Consider the following 20,274-nt stretch of genomic DNA (forward strand, 5'->3'; position numbering starts at 1 on the left):
TTGCCTGTAGCAATGCGATATGTCGGCTCATTTAAGTTTGTTTATTTTCAGCATCCAACAGCATTTTCTGCAGGTCCCTCTGTGTGTGTGTGTGTGTGTGAAAGAGAGAGAAAGAGAGAGAACATCTGGGAGCCAGAGCAGAGCTGTGGTGGTCTACAGGGAGGTGACCCCGGCCTTAGGAGACCCTTCCTTTGCATACTACCACAAAGCGTGTGTGTCTGGAGAAAGAGGAGGAAAAGCAGCTGATGGTCGCACCTGCCTGCACTTCTGGCTTTATTGTTTGTTTAGGCCCATTCCTTTTGTTGATTACTGGAGCCAACACGCAATCGCAATTTCAGGTTGCAGCTACAGGTTGTGTACATGACCATTTAGGCAACAGCTTCAAATGTTCTGTCTGCGTTTCCGTCGTCACAGCCAACCAAAGCTGATCTAGGTACTTAAACATATTGATTGCTAATCCGTAGTTGATTTGTTAAGGGATGCGAAATGATTCACATTTAATAAAATGTGACTTTTAGGATTAAATATAACAAATAGTCTCTTTGAGCTACAAACATAGGCAAGAGTTCAGTATACATGTGTTTGTGTTTGTGTTCCATATGTACATTTCTGTAGGTCATCAGTGTGTATGTAGCTTTGAGCTAAGCTCACCTTGAAGCTCCTGGTGGTTTTCCCATGCAGATGTTTAGTGTTTCCAAAGGTTCTACTCTAATGGCTGGATGAGGACTGACTATCTTACAAACTCTTAACTAATACAATCTTACTTTGAAATGATTTCCAATAGCTACATTTAAATAATGTAAGTAACTTAATTTTAAGTCCCCTACTATGCTAATAACCATTTCATTGTGTTTTTCCTCTTCCACAATTTGGTTTACTTACACCCTAATGCTCTCTTTATGTCTTATACATTCTGATTCTCTCTTTTATCTCTCTTCTTCTCCACATTGCTTATCTTCCTTTCCTTCATATTTTATCCTCTACATTCCTTTTCTCCCGTAAGGGTCTGACCTGGGCCAAACTGTTCTGTAAAGTACTGCTACCTTTGGTGTGTGTCAGAGTTGTACAAAGCACAATAGAGGGACCTCTAGTTGAATGGATTTCTATATGTGCGTGTTCAATTTTGTGTTTAAGGATAATTTCAACAGTGATTGAAAATGTCTCACACTTAAGAAACCAGTCCCGGCATTGCTGACCTGCCAAACTGACTATTTTTAAGGTCACATGTCTTTTTTTATATTCCAGACATGATCTCTATGACTAGATGTGTTTTTATCTCTATCAAATGTTATTAGATTTATTAGATATTGCCTGAGTTTACTAGATGACCCTCAATATAAGAGGTGGTTTCATATTAAAACTGTAGTACTGACATCAAGTGTGTGTGACAGGAAGGATAAGCATAGGCTCATCGTAATCACTTTAAGTCGTTGACGCATGACTTAGGGATTCTCTCATGTCTTCTTCTCCTCATGAACTTCTGACCTCCCCAGCTCTCGTATCATATGAGTGGCTGGCTGGCTGCGCGTGTGTGACGAGAGTGATGCAAGTACACTTTATAGGAGTGTGTGTGCTGGAGACTGAATACAGCTTTATCGAACAGGATTGATTTGATCTGACTGTTGTGTGTGTTCATCAAGAGTTTGCGTTTTAAAGCACACATGGAGTTTGTGTGTGTGACTCTCATTTAAGCTAGTTAATGATATGGCTTTTCATTTCCGTGACCAATTGCCTTCCTGTAATCGTGATGTGTAGCTGTCATTGAATGTTCCTTTTCCCAGTGGCTGCTCACTGATCTGTCTGTCCCGAGTGTCCATTGTGTCAGGCAATCAGATTAGCCCCAGTCACGGTTGGCTCCAGCTATTTACTGCTATCCTAATGGGTATGAATGGACATGCCTGTCGTGAGGGAAGGATGTTTTGTCTGACGACATATCAGGGAAATAAAGTAAGGTCTAATGTGGTGTGTGATAGTAACCTAACCTACTGAGGTCAAACAAAGTGTGTGTTGGTAGTGTTTCATGCCTCTATTGTGTGCCTAACCATGTTTACATGTTGTTGACAAAGAGAAGTGGCTTGCATTTTGAATTTTACTTAGCTTTATTAATATTTCCTAAATGTTTTTGAAAGGTGACGCTGTTTAGCACAGAAACTTGCAGTCTTATGGTAAACAGCGAGTTTACAGTAAGACTGTGACTGTTGATAGAAACAAGACTATTATTTTAATTGTGATGTGAAACAGAGAAAGTCACACATCCTCACATGTGAAGTGGCACAATATTTCTGTATTAACAATGGATCAAATGAAGGGGTCACTCAGTAGTGATGAACCCACAGAGAATTTTCACCCAGCTCTGCTGTTCCTCTCTGCTCTGTGGGGCATTTTAGTGTCTTTCAGCTCGTTGGTTTTGGTTTTTGCGACTATCCATCTTTTCAGTTTTGGTTCAGTCTCACTGCTCTTATTAGCTGCATTTCCAGCTGTAGCGAGCAGCTATTTCCAGAGAAAAAAGTACACTACCCGCCCATCACCAGATGACAGACAAAGTCTATAAACTAAAATCAGATGAACAGATTGCTGTTACACCACCAAAAAGCCAGGCTTTTTTGGGGCGTGACCAGAATGTTACTTTGAAGTGACAATCTTTTATATATTACATGAAAACATTTCTCTCTGCTAAATGGAAATAGTGCGATATTTTGTCCTTACGTTTTACGATACAAAATCGAATTATCAGTGTTGAACAACGACACAGGAGATTCACTCAGACTGAACCTTCTCTTATGTCTACTATTTAACCACAGCAGTTGCAATGCTTCACCTCTATTTTCCTCAGGTCTGACAGCATTTTGTAGAGCCAAGTTTAAAACACTATGCATGGGAGGAGGGGGTGCGATTTCACATAGTTTCAGCAAAATGTGGGCAACCTTTCTGTCTCTCTCTTGTTTCTCCCTGCATCCCTCCTCTGGACTGGCCAATCCCTCTTGGCCACGAACGGAGTGAATGTCAGCACAAACCCACTCTTTTACTGTACTGATCCCAATCTGAAGATAACTATCGGTGTGTGTGTGTGCTTACTTGAGATGTTGGCAAGAACAGGAAAGGTCAAGGGGAATGAAGGCAGTTTGTGCATGTGCCTGTGCACGTATACATGTGTGCAGGTTGTGAGGGTGTAGTGTGAGCCTGACCCAGATTGTAGTAAATTGGTTTCGCTCAGTGGAGCCTTAAAAGATCCATAATAGGCCACAGTGGAAAGGTAGCCAACGCAATTGAGAAAAAATGAAGGGAAGGTAGAAAGAGAGAATGTAAATGTGGAGAGCAACTGGAGAATAAAGAGAGGAATGGAGAAGAAGCAGTGACGACCACCGAGGGATGCTGCAGCAGTTATGATATTACAGCAGTAATTGTTTGCAGTGAACCATAAGTATGCCTTCAGAAGTACATGTCTGTGTGTGTGTTTGTTTATGATTTGATGCAACTTTGGAAAACCCTCTTTTTAGGGTTAAAGGTTCACAGGGTCAAGAGTTTGTGTTAACTGAGCGTTTGTATAGAGCAAGACACTCTCTCTCTCTCTCTCTCTTTCCCCCTCTAGTATTTTCTGGCCCATTAGTTTTCAGGGTCTGTACAGCTTGAGTATATAGTTGGTCAGTAATTCACTCCTTAAGTATATTTACTGCAATAAGAGGCTTTCTTTTGACATGTGGTGGACTGGTAATGGCCTCTAATTGCAAGAGAAAACCCATTTCCAAGCATCAGTCTGAAAAGACACTTTTTTGGTTTGTACTCACACGCATACACATAAGCATACAGATTCATAAATGTAAATACACATGTGCACACTAACATACATGGGGATAAATAAACATGCACACGCCAGCAGATATGTACACGGAAGCACACGTGCACACTGGCAAAGCAGCCACCCACCCGCACACGTGCTTGTACGTCACCTGAGCTCTACATAATCCCATAATGGAGCAGTTAAGAAACCAAACTGCAAATTTATGAAATGATCCTGACCATTGGCAGCACATTGGTTCAATTAGACTGTTTACTTTTGTGTGTTTTTTCCACAAACTCCTAAATATATCAAATATGGCTCAACAGGTCCTGAAGCGGTACATATTTATCAACAGTTGTGCAAAAAAATGTCTTTCAGGATTGAATCCAATAGGCTGGATTTTAAATTGGCACCGAAAGTTTTGGAATCTGTGTCTGAAACTCATTACTACATAAGTTTAACAGTTTATAGTACTAGGTTATAGAAGTTTTTGTGTTGCACATATGAGTTTGTGCTGCATAACAGACAAGCATGATTCACTGGATTGAAAATCTGCTTAATCTTAATGTGTAATTTATGTTATATATATATATAAAAATATTTATAGGTTTTATCTGTCACTAAATTTGAGTTCTGGTTGGTGCATTTATAGCCATGTTTGCAGTCATAAAAAAAACAGTCGTATTAAAAACATTAAAGCAAGTATTGCCGCCAAGCCTGGAATACCTTATTTCCTATATGTAGTTTAGGTGCAGTAATGTTCAAGCTGGGTATGGGAACCTTAATACTTTGTGTTATTTACCAAAATGTGTCTGTAGCACCAAGTATTAAAAATATTGAAAGTTGTCATCGAATGATTCGTTGATTAAATGTTTCTTTAGTGTAATATTTAAATAAAATTCCAATTCTAGATTCTATTTAGTTTAGGCAAAATTCTTGTACAGCTCCTTATGTTGAAGCAGCATTTAACATTTGAGAGGTTCTCGGCTTCTTCTGTTATATTGTCAAAAAATGTGTTTATATTTCTCAAAGTAAAGTATGGTTTTCATAATGGTAACAAAACTCATATATTGTATTGGCACTGGTAGGAAAAACCTGTCAAATGATACCCAAGCCCTACTTTTAGTCATGTGCGTGGGCTACACACGTTTAATAGATAAACAAGTCAGATAACATATACAGTACGCTGTCAAAAAGTAAAGTGTGTACGGTTTAGTCTGGGGTGCTCAAGTCAGCAATGCAGTAAATATAGCAACCATATGTCAAATGTAGGTTTATGTAAACAGCTTATCTTATTGGCTGTCATTATGCTCAAGTAAGGCCTGATTGGAGCCTTTTTTTCCACCAGTTTCTCCTACAAGACATCATCAGGAGGGAAAGTATTACTTTGTTGGACAGTGGGCTGAGGCTCATAGCAAACACTCATAAGGTTGAGGTCCTTTAAGTTCCCTCAGCCAGTTTATCCCGTGTCTGTCTTTGGCATTTTCTACAATCCAGTGAAGCAACGAGGCATTAAAATGAAAAGAGTGAATGTTAACACACTCCCAGTCCATACAAAACCGACATGACCGAAGGGTTTGTGGGCAGTCTTCAAGGTCCTGGATGGAGGAATGTGGTTGCATGAATGTGTGTCTTGCATGGTTAGGTACTTATATGTATCTGTATGTGTCTGCGTATGTGCATATATATGTGTATGCAGCAACATATGGAAGTGCTTGTCTCATAAAATGTTGTTGTTCCAGTCAGGCGGCTACAACAGACTGAACAGGCCAGAGGTTGCGTTTGTGTGTGTGTGTGTGTGTATGTATGTGTGTTTTTTAAAGGGAAAATTCAAGACAAATCGAGAATAATCACAGCATGTGTGTGAGTATACCCAGAGGACTCTGAACCAAATGTAGTTTTACTTTGAATTTCTTCTACTGAAAGTACATTTAAGAATTGTCTTGTTAGTTTGGCGACTTCTGGACATTTGCAAGAGGGACTGCCTTGAGGTAGCAGCTTCTAGAGATAGTATTTAAAACAAGCGTGCATGTGCTGTAGGTGCAGAATCACGCACATGCTGAACTCATACTTCATGTCAGACTTTTACCATTAGGATCTCCCCTCGTCTTTTCCCTGCAGACACACATAATCGTCCAACACTTCTCACTTTCTGTCCTTATAAAACAACCCAGAGTTTGACTTTCATCTTCATCGCCCTCAAAAGGGCGTAGCCTTCACTCCTGTTTCACTCTCAAAATTGATGCAGGGTCCCAAGTGGTTTCTGTCAAAATGGCCATGGCAGTCAAAACCCAGAGAAACTCTTGATATTAGAGGAATATAATGTCTTTCACAGTGTGTAAGGTATTCCAAGTGAATCACAGATGATTGCAATTTTCCCCTATGACCACCGTATAATAAGGTACATGAACCCCTTCTTCATCTCCCTCCCTCTAGCTTTCTGGCAAAATGGCCATCATCCAAAATAATATTTGCCATCTGATGAGTGTTTGAGATGAGTAGCAATACAGTTTCACATGTCTCTTTTTTCTCTTCTCAACTGTTTTCTTTTTTCTTCTTTTCACTTGCATTTCATTGAACTTGACTTTTTGACATGCGTGCCCCACCCTTCCCCCTCCTTGCTGCATTTTTTTCTGTACGTGTGTAAAACAACAGCGGGTCTTGAACGTTTGCCTGGGTGGTCTCCCTTGTACTCCGAGATCCTTTTCGACTCTCCAGGGATTTTCATTTTAGAGAGTAGCGGTTCACTGCCACAGTCCGTCTGCAGCTCATGCCCCTGCTTCACTTAGTTGTTCCAGTTTGATGTTTGTTGAGTCTTTGTTTGTCATGTTGTGCCTTTGACTGTTTTATACTCTCAGTTTAAATACTGCCACCTTTTAACAGACCTTTTTAGCACAGGCAATCAATTAAACATATAAACCCCAAGTCAAAATCAATGTAGGTTGAAACAACATACGTTTGTTTCCAATTGTTCTTCAGCCAACCCAGGTAATCAAATTCAACAGCCTTTCAAATTATTGTTGCAACTGATGTAAACCTTAAATTTCCAGATCATTATTGCAGTGTATAGCTTGACACTTGATTGAAGTGAAATTTGATAACCATGCTGGTTTTTTGTTTGGCTGCAGTGTGGCATGCTATTCTGCAACCCTCCAGCAGGGTGCACTCTTGGCACATATACTTGAGGGCTCTGTCAAAGTCTCACCAACCCATAGTGTGAGATTTTTATTATAAATTGATATTATGAAATAAAAACAGTTTTACAATTAATCTCAAACATGTGTTGGCTTTTAAAGTCTCATTTTGATTGGCAAAATCTCACTAGATTTAAGGGCAGTGCTTTCTTTGACTTATAAAGGTGTTGAGCAGAATATGGGTTTGTATATTTATTTGTGTTGCTGAGGTGCTGGGAATACTTTTGTCTATTTAAGTACAATCCAGAAGGATTCAACCCCACGCGTCAACCTTTAGCAGGCCTATAAAAACAGTCTGTCCCATCTGTCCGTCCGTCCCTCATTAAAACAAAATGAAACACCATCGTCATCCAAGTGGTAAACATAGACCTCCAATCACCATCTGAGCCACACACACTCACAAACACACAGATGCACACGGCCCTATTTCTGAGTGACACAAATCCCAGCTCAGATGACGCGTTGAAAAGTGAGTCGATGCCACAGCGGTGATTTTATGTAAGACGTTTTCTTTCTGTCGGTCTTTCTGTCTGTGTCTCTCTCTCTCTCTCTCTGACTGGGTTTTTGACAGTTTGGAAAGTTTGAAGTCATGGGTTTTAATCAGGGCCTTGTGGCCAGGCTCAAAGCATGGCGTGGCGTGGCATGATGGCTCAGTTTAAAGATGTGGGTCTGGGTCGGGGCCAAGCCTGGGTGGCACTGCTAGAAAAAAGGGTGGGGGGACTGAACGAGAGAAAGAGATGGGGAGAGCATCTACTCTAACTACACCCACAGCACAGAGCAGAGTTGGCCGCAGACCCTCAAAGTCCTGAATGGGCTAAAGTAAAGCTGATTTTGTGTGCGCATGCGGATGTGCATACGGTGTAGACTTGTGTGTGCATAGACTTGAGCGCACACACACACACACACACACACACACGTACGCAATGTTTGATCAGTGTGGGGAAGTGTGGTGAAGAGATGAATTAATCTAAATCATCCTGTGGGTTTTAGCCTCACCAGTTTTACATCAGGTCCTGCTGGTAATGTATGTGTATGTGGCGAATACTTTTACCCCTACTGTGGTAATCATGAGTTGATGAACCGTGATGAATTTTAGACATTATTTTCTATTAAAACAAATGGAAAGGCAAAAAAAAATACAACATCAACTTAAAAAAACCGAATAAAAGAAAAGAAAAAGAAGTAAAAGGGTTTGGAGGATTATCAGTGCCTGACATGTTATGTACTTTCACTTTGTCTTTCACTCTATGGGAGGAAACAAGTATTTTACAAGCAATTACTCAACATTTGACTGACTTCTTTAAGAGGCTTAAGTGGTGTTGTGTCTTTGCAATACACTTTACTTGCATGAAGTTGCAACTGTGGACTCACACATTGAGTGCATGCCGTATTGTTGCACTTTTCTCTACAGTCCGTCCTGTCTGTTATGACCATCTACAGTGAGATTCTTCAGCAGGTTGGACCGCCCTCTCACCTCTCTGCAAAAGATCTGTTTGACTTTACAGCGTGGCTGGCTCCAAACCATCAATTTACTGTCCAACCGGACTAACAGAGGTCCCTAAAATGTTAGCAGCGTTTCTCTGTGCTCAGAAAGATAGTTTTATGTGAATCTAGCGGAGTATTAACAAAACCGTATGATATGCCTTTGGTTGTCAAGACAGTTCTTAAAGACACTTGTGAGTGGGTGCAAAGCTTGCAAAGAGCTTGACAAAAGCATGAAAACATAGAGCAGTGTTTATTTTAATCTCTAGGTCTGTACCCAAAATGAGCCATGAGCCTTTTCCATATGGGTGAAAAAATTATGTTTCTCCTTTAATGTCCCAAAGCAAAAGAGGTCGTTGAGCTAAATGGTGCTAAATACTTTAAGAATTGAGAAGAGCCACGGTACTGTAATTCCAGTGTTACTCTTTGCTTTATGTATTTATGTAGAGATTATAATGTTTTCAAGATTTTTGGGGAATCATCCTATTGATACGTATCTTTTTTTTAAATGTTGGTGCCAAAAATAATATCTTGTATTTCCTGTGGGCCTATCATATCACATTTTATTTACCTCAGAATTGCGTCATTTTATTTGTAACCTATATCATTGTCTCAGTTGTATAAAATCATTGTAGTAATATCTATTCTTTTTTTTTTTGGTATTTGAATAACAAGGATTATATTACTGGAAGTGGGATGAATAAAAGTGAGAAAATTCCCCTGATGCCTCAGGTAATTTGTAATATATGCAGAGGTGAAGTGGATGCAGTGTGTGTTTGTGTATTTCTCTAACAATAAGAGTTGTTCTCCGTGAAGTTAATGCATATAAGTGTGTGTGTCTGTGTGTGTGTGTCTGTGTGTCGTGCCAGTGCCACATTAGAGGGGCCTTTCAAGTCATGTCTGCCTCCTCCTACTCCTCTGCATAGTGCTTGTGTTGTGGTCTTCTCAACAGCCAACCTCCCAGAACCCCTGCGAACTCTGTGTGTGTGTGCATGCGTGTGTGTGTGTGTGTCCATATGAATGTGTATAATGTTGTAGGGTTATTCCCAGTATGTGGCATCCCCCCAAATCTTGCTGTATTTCTTTTTTGTGTCCTTCTCCCTTTTTCTGCCGCCTCTTATCTCTCATATCAGTATCTCTCTTTCTTTGTGATTAATACAAAAGAGATCTATAAAAATTATGAATACTGTCAACTTTGATTGTGTGTGTGACTCAGTTTAGTAGTCACCTCCATACTGGTATGAGAAGTCTGCAGCCCTGCCCCCATAATGTAGTTGATGACAAACTTGGGGCCTGGTCTCATCCTCCCCACTACACACACACACACACACACACACACACACACAGCTCTTTGATAACTATGCCAATCGCTTCAAGCATGCGATAACACACAATTCCGCACACTAGCACTTACTGTGGATTGGGTTCAGAATAAAAGATTAGCTAGCACTTTGATCCTTACCAAACAGAACACATGCTAACACAGTACCGCTGTGACACACCATACCATTGTGCTTTAAGGACTAGCCGAAGGGGAGCAGAAGACAGTGTGTACATCTTTTATGTGCTCTCAGTATCTTTAAAACTCTTCTCTCCGCATGCCCGATACTAGCTGCCTACTGTGAAATAATACAAGATGTTTAAACTAATGAAACTCTCAGCAGTGTATCAACCTTCATTAAAACTATGTTTTCTTTATTCAACAAACAGATCAGCCCATTACTCTCCCCTGAACTGTTCACTCTTCTGTTAGTCAATAAAAGCAATAATGATGCTTATACTGGCAAACAAGAGCCTCAAGCACAGAAAACAAGAAAATAAAGGGTCAATTAGCCTCAATGCATTAGCCAGTTGTGTTGTAATTACTAGCTAACCCTGTCTTGTCAGTCTGACAGGGTTAGGAGTGATCTATCTTTGGAGAAGAGACAAGTAAAATTTCAGAATATCCTATTATTATTATGTATAAGCTATCTTATTTGAGAGATTTAAGATTTCTTATTTGTCGTCATTTTTAATAGTTTGCCTTGGAGATGCCAGCAAATGTTGCAGAGTTACATGAACAACAAAAGAGAATAGTGTTGTACTGAATATGATATTTGCGATACAATGCAAAAAGGATGTAAGAACAGAGAAGTCAAACTACATTACTGTAGTTTTTGTAACAGATATTAGTAGAGCAGAAAGTATATTTTTTTTGACATGGCAGAATTACACATAAAGGAATCCATTTTATCTTTAATAATGAGAAAGATTCACTGGAACCAGCTTCTATAATGTGAATATTTTGCTTATTTTCTTTACTTTCTTTATTATGATAGTAAGCGGAACCTTTTTGTGTCCGTTGGTTGGAAAAAACAAGCAATTTCAAAATGTCTACATGGACCCTTGGAAATTGTGTTTTCATTTTAAAGACCACACAATGAGAAAAAAATCGTCAGATTATTCAATAATATAAATAATTGGCAGTTGCAGTTCTACAAAGCTAACACAAAAATCTTAATTACTCATTTTGTTTGTTTTTAATAATAATTTGCTTGAAATCACAGAGTTGAATTTGAACAAGAACACGTTATGATCATATCGTCACTGTATGTTTCCAACAAAAGTTGATATAAACTAGGAGTGCATCGATCCAACCTCTGTTCTCCTAATACTAATTCTGATACCTCAACTCAGGGTATCTGCCAATACCAAGAACTGATCTGAGTGTTTCCTTTTTCCCAGATTTTAAATCTGTAGATCTACTGTAGCTGTGGGGAACTTAACAGAATAATTTTTGTGTTTAGTAATATGAAAACTTGTCACTTGTCTGAACGACTGAATTTAAAAACTGAATTTTATGATGATATTGAAAAAGACGTGTTATGGCCAATACCTAATCAGCTCAATCAGGTTATATTAGCACTTGTATGGATATATACTACATATGCAATAATAGTGAATAAATGTCCCACCCTAAACTTAGTGCAGTAGTTCTAGCATCCTTTATTGTAGAGTTTCTCTGCTTTCAAACAATTTCACAGATTGAGACGTGTGTACATCCCTCAGTTTGTCTGTGTGTGTGTGTGTGTGTGTGTGTGTGTGTGTGTGTGTGGGGATATGCATTGACAAACACCTTTACACAGACGTTTAGACATTTGTGTGTGCGTGTACTTGTGTTTGTATTTCCGCACTGTGAACCTGTGTGTCGACATACCTGCTGGGCTGTGCTGAATTGACTGGGCCCGGTCAGCATGAGTAAGCAGCCAGGGGAAGATTGAGGCAGCCAGATGTGGCGGCCCTGGGCTACCGAGGATATCATTACTCCGGGTGTGTAGCCGGCCAAAACGGGAGCCCCCAAGTGGAGTTTCATCAAGGTGGACCCCCGTCTGCGGTGAGGGGGAGGATACCAGTTAACCTGTTGTCCTGCAGTGAGGAGCGGTATTAAGCGGCAGGTGGAAAGAGAAAGCATCCCGTGACTAGAATGTGGTGGAAACAAGAAAGTGTGCAGACACATTCAAACTGTGGAAGACTGTCCTATTTGATTTCTATTCCCTGCTTCTTTTGCAACTCAATATGAAACCCTCTAGTGCCACGTGTGTGTGTGTGTGTGTGTGTGTGTGTGTGTGTGTGTGTGTGTGTACATTTTAAGTTTTTTTATTATCCTTGCTAAACCATGAGTCTTACTTGTATAGCTTTCACTTTAGTTAAAACACACACAGAAATGTCCACTCCATGGAAATATCCAGGATATTTTTGGTGCAGGACTTTGACAGAACAACTTGATACATGGCTGCTGGCAAAGACATGAGCAGTATCTTCATACGGGAATTGGACCGTCTCCCCTCAGTGAGGTAACCCATAGGCCATGAATCACGCTGCCTTGCTCCAGAGTCCTGTGGTCCCGGGGGTTGACAGTTTGACCGCTCCTCAATGTGGTCTCTCTCCTCTACTCACGCTCCTCCCATCCCCATCGCCACACATTCCAACCACCGGACCGGTCACGTAAGGTCAAGAAAATAAAAGAATAGAGCAGGATAGAATAGAAGTTGTGTGTAATGTATTTATCCCAATGTTAGTTAGCAGGACCACATTTGCTGTTTCACATCCTGAGGCCTTTGCAGATTGATTACCTCAGTTTGTGGAGGGGAAGAGTGACTGATGGATGTCAAAAAAATAACAACATCAGAGAGAAATGAAGCTCTTCAAAGTAAAGAATGGAGGAGGAGACAAAGGGGCATTGAAGAAGGGTATTCCTGTGCGTTTCTGTTTGCAGCTTGTCTGTTTTGGCAGGCCTGACATGGAGCTAGTCTGGCAGACTGCCTGTCTGGTCCTCTCTGGTCTCTCCTCCATACTGGTGGGTCACTGGTGTTTGGATCACTACAGCTGGCTGTTAACCACCGACTTGGATAGAGCCTCATCGCCATGTGTTTGATTTAGCTTAGTCATTTATTATATACACACAGTATGAAAATTAAAGTCATATATCAAAAACTTAATCTTGGAACTGAAAAAGAAAAGAAAACACAAAGACAGGGTGAGAGGAAGGATGTACCGGGAAGCCTAAAATAAGGAATAAAATAAGGCCAGAAACTATTGTAATCATAATAATAAAATCACTGAAGTGTCCCACCAGTTACAATCATATTTGTACCAGCGATTCATCAAAAGCTTTGGCGAGTCCAAGTGATAAATGGACAGTTCATCCGGTGCAAGAGCGGCCCTTGAGTGAGTGGTTTTAACTGTGCCCCAGGCCATACTCCAGCTGAGTTAAACACACCCCGATGTGCGTGCATGTGAGTGTGAGCGAGAGACATGACACGTCTGAGGGTGTGATGTAGTCACTTCCTCCCACTGGACTGAACGACTGTTGTCAGCTTGACCCTGCGCCAGTTAACCCCTCTCCACCCCTGGCACTGCGGGCGAGGGCCTCTGGTGTGTGTGTGTTTGATAGAGAGAGAGAGAAAGAAAGACAGATTGTATGTGTGCGTAGCGTGTGTGTTGGCAGACCACAGGTGTCTGGTCACGGTGTCAGGGTGTTAAGAGGTCTTCTGAGAGGCCCTCCTAGTCGGAGAGTCTCAGCATCTGTTTCGTGGGGGGGGGAGCAGCAGAAAAGAGGAGGAGAGGTTGGCAAGGGTTACCAACACATACCCCGAGGGGCCTGGGGGCTTGTTGGGGGGCAGTAGCTGACAAGCAGGTGCCTATGTTGACAGTAACCCTTCATACTTGAACCCCACCTCCTCCCAAACACACACGCACACTGCACACACTTACAATAAATCCTGGAGAGTCAAGCGTAATTGCAGAGCCTGATTGGGGGGAATGCAGAGGGAATCCCCTTTTACACACACACACACACACACACACACACATCATTGAATCTTTTTTCGCTTGGGGTCAGAGTTGAGAGAAAAAGACGAGAGCACACCAAACTCTGACATTTCCTTCTGTGTGTGTGTGTGTGTGTGTGTGTGTGTGATTTGCATGCACAGTAACCGAAATGTCCACACGTGCGGACCATGTGAACACACAGGGTGCAGGGGCTTTTTTCCTGTTATGTATCTTTTCCAAGACAGTGCAAACTTAATATACATAATATACATATGTAACAGTAAAAGAAAATCTGCAGAATTTATGCTCCACATTTTTGTGTTTGCTATAAAACAAAATGTGCGTGTGTTTTGTAAATGAAACCCATTTGGACCAAATGTTAGTTAGTCAGGTGTACCGGTGCATGTCTGGGAGTGATTATTTTGGTAAGAAGGGGGGGAAGGCAGTACACAGCGGGGGGTTGAGGAAAATTGGAACAGCTGTTGATTAACATGAGTGCTCTCTCTCTCTTTCCTTCTTTTTTACTCTCTCACAGTAGAGGAGGAGGAGGAAGATGAGGAGATGATGGAGGTGAAGCCAGGCCCTGAGTCGGAGCAGCAGGATGAAGACGACAACAGAGAAACCAAAGAAGGTACAAAGGATGGATGAACGATGGAAGAGTAAAAATGCTCAGCTATTAACATTTTAATGGTTTTCTTAAATTCAGTAAATCTCCTCCTGCATAAATTTACTTAATTTATGTAGCTGTTGTGCCAAACACAAAACTTTCCATTCTTTATCCTCCAGTCTCCTTCTTCCCTCGACTTCTCACATGTTGTTGGTCAAACTGTCACGAAACATGGTCACTTGTGTGTGACACCGTCTCCCAGTCAGTGGGTGTATCAGATGGAAGGGTGGGGGTAGGTTATGGTGGGGGTTAAGTCGGGTCCAGCATATCAGCTCCATGGCATGTTGGGGTCAGTGCTGATTAAAAACCTGTCACTTGACCCCCCGACTACACTTCAAAGTGAAGAGGAATGGAGAAGTGTGTGTGTGCATGCGTATGCGGAGGGTTCATGTAGTAAAATAAGGAGAAAAGGCTTTGGGTTGGTAAAAACACTTGATGGACACACAGATGGGTTGACATATTCATATTCAGCCACACATGCATACACAATCCTGACTGTACTAACTGTGACTCAAACACAGAGACAGACAGATGTATGCACGCACGCACTTTTAAACACACAGTCATCCGTCTCCTCTCCATCCTGGCCCATTAGAAGGTCTGGCCTTTGATCTCTGCTACTCGATTCACTGAGTCTTTTCTGACAACTCGTAAGAAATACAAAGGGATGAGGGGGATCAAAGTCAAGAGGCAGGGTAAAGGTCGATATATGTGTGTCTGTGCGTGCTTGTGCGTGTAAAATCGCATGTGTGCTTGGGGACAGTGACTTCAAAAAACGGACGCCGTGCTGTGCAGCCATTACGTTCAAAGGGAGGCGGGTCGCTCACAGGGCTTTTGTTTTCCTCTTGTTTATGAAGTTCTTACTGTAGGGTTTTATTAGAAAAGATGCATTAGGTACTGTTTGTAGTTTATTATTTCCTGGATGGGATTCTGGTTTTGATAGAGATGAAGTGAATGTTAATCTGACATCGGAAGCACACAATGTACTCTTTATATTTATTGCAGAAGTAGACATGACAGTGCTATATGTACTGTACTATATGCAGTAAGATTCAGTAACATATCTTTACTATTGTCAGTAACTACAAGTATAATGTCACAATGTCAGTTGATTAGAATAAATAGACATTTCTCAGTTTGGGGCTCTTGAACAGTAATTGAGAGCAACAGTGGTTTTGACAGCTATTTCGAAAAAAAAAAAAGGGGCCTGTATTTTGCTGGTCACATCAAATACTAACTACTTAATATTTCTATGTATGATCTGTATGTACAAATGCATGATTATATGTTTGTTAAGATGTATAAATAATATCAATGGGGGCCTATATTTGCAAAAACAAAAGAGCTGCAACTCCCTATAATAAACAGCAACGACTTATGCCCATTACTATTTATATTACTTTAATGCAGGTTTTTTCATTTCAAGTCATCAAATTCATCACTTGTTGAGAGAGAGAGAGAGAGTAAAAAAGGGCTCCTGCTTTACTTTTAGTTTTACTATTCCACTCTATCTATTTCCATGACCCCTTTGTTCATTATTATTTGTGGTATTATTGGTTATAAGAAACCTTTTCCAGAAATAAAGTACTTTGATAATCGATGAATTATCCAAGTTCCTTTTCATGCAAAAATGCCCAACATTCCCTTTCAAACATATATTTATAGAACTAATAATAGTAATATTGGTGAAATGAATCAATAATTATAAAATACTAAAATAACTGTAAACCTTAGTGCTAACACCTTATGCATATGTTCCTTCCACCAGGCTCGGTGCTGCGGGAGCTGACGGAGGAGGAGAGGCAGCAGATCCTGCACTCCTCCGAGTTTCAGAGTTTCTTCGACTGCAGCATCCGGGTGATGGAGAGAGCTCTGGCCGAAGACAGCAACATCTTCTTTGACTACAGCGGCCGGGACCTGGAGGACAAAGAGGGGTGAGCAGGGAGGAGGGGGGAAGTAGGAAAGTCTCTGTGTTTGGATGTGAGAGCACATGTGAGTGTTTACTTGCATGCCACAAACTAGGAAATGTGCTGAGACTGACTCATGCCCACTGTGTCACTCTAGGGGCCTGGGAGCTCCTTTGTTCTTCAAAATACATGTCTTCCTGCTGATGTCACACTTTCACGGGGTTAAAAACTCCTTCTGAAGGGCTTATCAAAGTGTTGGTTGAAGGTATAAGAGTCATAAGTGCAAAGCTGTTTTAGTATACTGCTCTGCTATTATAGAAGAATGCTGCTTTAACCAGCTCACTTCAACTTTGACCACGGCAGCCACAGAGGAGCATCAAGCCTGTGGTCAAATAGAGATTATGTCTAAAACAGGCCATGGCTCAGTGCTTAACATCAGTCCTCTTCTTTTTTCCGTAGACATGCTATTTGTGAAATTGTAACGACATAACCTACATTTCACTACCAGTACCACTACCATACTATTGCAGACAAAGTGGATAATTTGCACGTATTAGTGCACAGAATTCGTTGTAATTAGCACTCAAATAGAAGTCGACCCACAACAGAAGGTCAGCTTTCCTCTCACACAGATGACATGGACGAATAGATGGAAACAAAAAACAGCTCAAGCTCTCAAGCGGCCAATGACACAACAATCTGCATGGGATCTGATTTGACCACAGGCAACATGCTGGCTGAAATTACTGACTCACTAGAGTTAACAGCCATTCAGACAGCTCTCTCAATTGATGTCAATTCAGTAGAGCCGGCAGTGCCAAAAACAACTATGCAACTATGCCGTTTCTTTTCTTTGTTACACAGAAAGACATCAACTGTTTTTTAAAACCTTTGTAACCAAGGTGTGCTTTGGTCCTTAAAGACTATTTTTGACTTAAAGTAATGTACTTTCAGTAAATTTGTGTCATGATATGATATATAATTTCACTTAGCTATCAGTAAAGTGTAGTGCACCTCAGTGATTGTGTCAGTGATTAGTGTCAGCTGTTAAAGGACACACCCAGCAATACTTTAAGGTTAAAAAGCTTCTCCACCTCCTCAATTCTTACTATAGTTAGTACACTTACCCAGATTAAGGGTACCTTATCAGTGATCACAAATGACCCCTGCCAACAAATGGCTTTTTTTTTTTCTTGGCAGGTACCTATTTACGTCGGCACGTACCTCTCGACTGGAACAAATCTGTTGTCTTCAGGTTTGATCACAAAATAATGTCTGACCGTTATCTCTACTGTCTTTTTTCAGAGACTTGGGTAGCGGCTCCAGCCTGTCCTTCAGCAGACTCTTCTATGATGAACACTGGTCGAAACATCGTGTGATCACCTGCCTTGACTGGTCCCCCCAGGTGAGGCCTGCAGCTTTGTGAATGTCACTTTGAATTTGTGAAGATTTTCTTTTATTTTACAAAACTGTGTTTCCAAATTTGAAGTCTTGGCACTAATTATGCTGGTGTTCAGCATCACTATTGTATGTATCTCTGTATTGTATGACCCTCTCTGCCTCTTTGTCGTCCCTCCTTTCCTCTCTCTCTCTCTCTCTCTCTCTCTCTCTCTCTCTCTCTCTCTCTCTCTCTCAGTATCCTGAGTTGCTGGTTGCCTCCTATAACAATAACGAAGATGCTCCTCACGAACCTGATGGTGTTGCCCTAGTATGGAACATCAAATTTAAGAAGAACACACCAGAGTACATCTTTCACTGTCAGGTACTGGGTACTTACACTTATCAAAACTCCCACATGTTTCTAAACTAAAGAATATGATGGCAGCCTTGACTGCAGGTTACTGTGGAGAAGAAGTTAGTTTAGCTCTTTTATTTTTTTCCTTTGTTTTGTTGGGTGGTAAGTTTGAACTTACCAGCAACTGCCACAAAGCTGCATGCTGATAAAAGAACAAAACATCTATTACCTTCCTCTTATCTCCTTGTTTGTGCACAGAATTTCACACTCAAAACCATCATTCTTTTCCTTAATTTGTCATACTTTATCTAGGAAACCAACTATCGGCCCTGTGAACTACAGCTTGTTTCTCTTCTCTAGAGTGAAGCAAAGGGAAATGAAAGGCAGCACCACATGCGTTCATTTCACTCTCTAGATTGGATTATAGCGGAGCGCTGCCACCGGAGGCCAGTTTTAATGCAAGAAACCCATTGATGGGTGTGATGCTAATAGCAAATGACACTGAGAAAACGGTAGAAGGAGGGAGGGAGGGGAGAAGGGATGGGAGGATTGGGTGTGAGGGCTTCACGGCTCCCACGAGACAGGCAAGGCCATATAGAGACTTCTTGGTAGTAATATGATGTGGCCTACCACTTCCTAATCCATTGCTGCCACATGTCTGTGTTAGCCCACCCACAATGATGCTGCGTCTAATGTCAGCAGTGCTGTGTTTCCCAATAACTGACAAGTCCTCCTCATACACATCACTGTAAATGTGGAAATACACCTGTAATAGTATTAATGTCAATGGCGTTCACCTCATTGCTTAGACGTAATGTTAGAAATGCTCACACATACTCTCACATTCAAGCTTCATTGAAACAGAGGAAATACATGTTCTTTTTTTTTCTCTAACACATGCAGGACCACATATTCCTGCAGACCGCATACTGCGTGCAAATATTTCGATACGAAGCTTGCCATATAAGTCTAGCTCTGTAATGGATTTTTAAAGCACGCCACTCTTTCACTGCACCATAATTTATGCCGCTGCTGAAATCCATGTGGTCTTATGGATAGATTACAGCTATGCATCTTGTAGCTGTAGGATTCAGTAGTTTTTCCATGTGGTTCTCTGAGGAAATATGTACAGTGCATCTGACTTTATTAACAATGTGGTTTCTGAGCATGCTGATCTGTGAATTGTCAGCGTTGAACATTAGACGTTTGGGAACAAGGATATTTGTGTAAGTGGCTGATCAGAAGGGGGCAATCAGCTGCAAATGTGTACAACAGAGGTGGACCCTGTTCAGGTTTTAAGATCACTGGAATACAGTGGTCATCCATCCATCCATCCATCGTCAACCGCTTATCCTGCATACAGGGGGGAATACAGTGGTCTCCAATCACAAACACAGAACTGGTTATGTGTAACATAACAAAGCATCATCATTGTTTTTGATTCTCCTACACATAAAAAGCACTTCTGCAAACACAGTCCACATGCAGGGATTTTATTCAAGTGAGTGTTTACTGGAAATATGTGCGTAAGATGAAGTGATACGAGGTGGAGAAAAGACAGAAGACAAACTGAGAGAGAACAGAAATTCCCAAGTGCCCCACTTTCCTAACTTACCCCTAATCCCCCCCACCCCCTTGCTGGTCAGTGAGTTAGTGTGGCCTGGGGCTGTGCCATAGTCTTTTCATGAGGGGAGAAAGAAATGTGAATGACAGAGAAACGTAGAAAGAACGATAGATTGTTGAGCAAATGTGGGGGGACTTTGAAACGGAGTGCCCGTATAAACAGTAGAGGATACAGTGCAGATAGAGTAAAATAGAAAGAAAGAAGAAGTTGCACGTCATTTGGAAGCAGCCGTGACTTCCCCTGTCACTGTTTGATTTGGATGAAAGGAGCACAGGAGTGGTTAGACAGAAGGAGGAGTCATTTTTTCTTGCTCTTTCTTTCCGCGGGGGCCTTTTGCAAACAGTTGCGACTCTCTAGTTAGCCGCGGTATCAGATGGCTCTTAATGTGCGAGCATGTTCTGCCGTTTAACCCCCCAAAACCACAGGGCTGGGTGCCTCTTCCCCTTTCTGTCTCTTCTTTCTCCTATTTTTCTTTTCACCTTCCACCTCCCATCCTTAGCTAGAGAAACAAAAGATTCAAGCTTGCATCTGTGATCATACACACTTGCTGTTTACTGTGCACATGCAGTTACGCACA

The 20,274-nt window shown here is 41.2% G+C and overlaps 1 protein-coding gene across 14 annotated transcripts in view; it reads left to right on the top strand.

Annotated features, from left to right (window-relative positions):
• LOC123976658 (cytoplasmic dynein 1 intermediate chain 1) overlaps positions 1-20,274 on the top strand; it is a 55,881-nt gene that overhangs the window by 7,748 nt on the left and 27,859 nt on the right. For 11 of the 14 annotated variants that reach the window (XM_046058983.1, XM_046058985.1, XM_046058995.1 and 8 more), the window contains 4 exons: positions 14,300-14,395; positions 16,200-16,365; positions 17,644-17,743; positions 17,975-18,100. In XM_046058983.1, the coding sequence (XP_045914939.1) occupies positions 14,300-14,395; positions 16,200-16,365; positions 17,644-17,743; positions 17,975-18,100 (488 nt within the window). The remainder of the gene's footprint in view (positions 1-14,299; positions 14,396-16,199; positions 16,366-17,643; positions 17,744-17,974; positions 18,101-20,274) is intronic. The other 3 variants (XM_046058986.1, XM_046058989.1, XM_046058991.1) reach the window with 1 other exon arrangement.

The sequence above is a fragment of the Micropterus dolomieu genome, linkage group LG09 (genome assembly GCF_021292245.1).
Source record: "Micropterus dolomieu isolate WLL.071019.BEF.003 ecotype Adirondacks linkage group LG09, ASM2129224v1, whole genome shotgun sequence".
NCBI lineage: Eukaryota > Metazoa > Chordata > Actinopteri > Centrarchiformes > Centrarchidae > Micropterus > Micropterus dolomieu.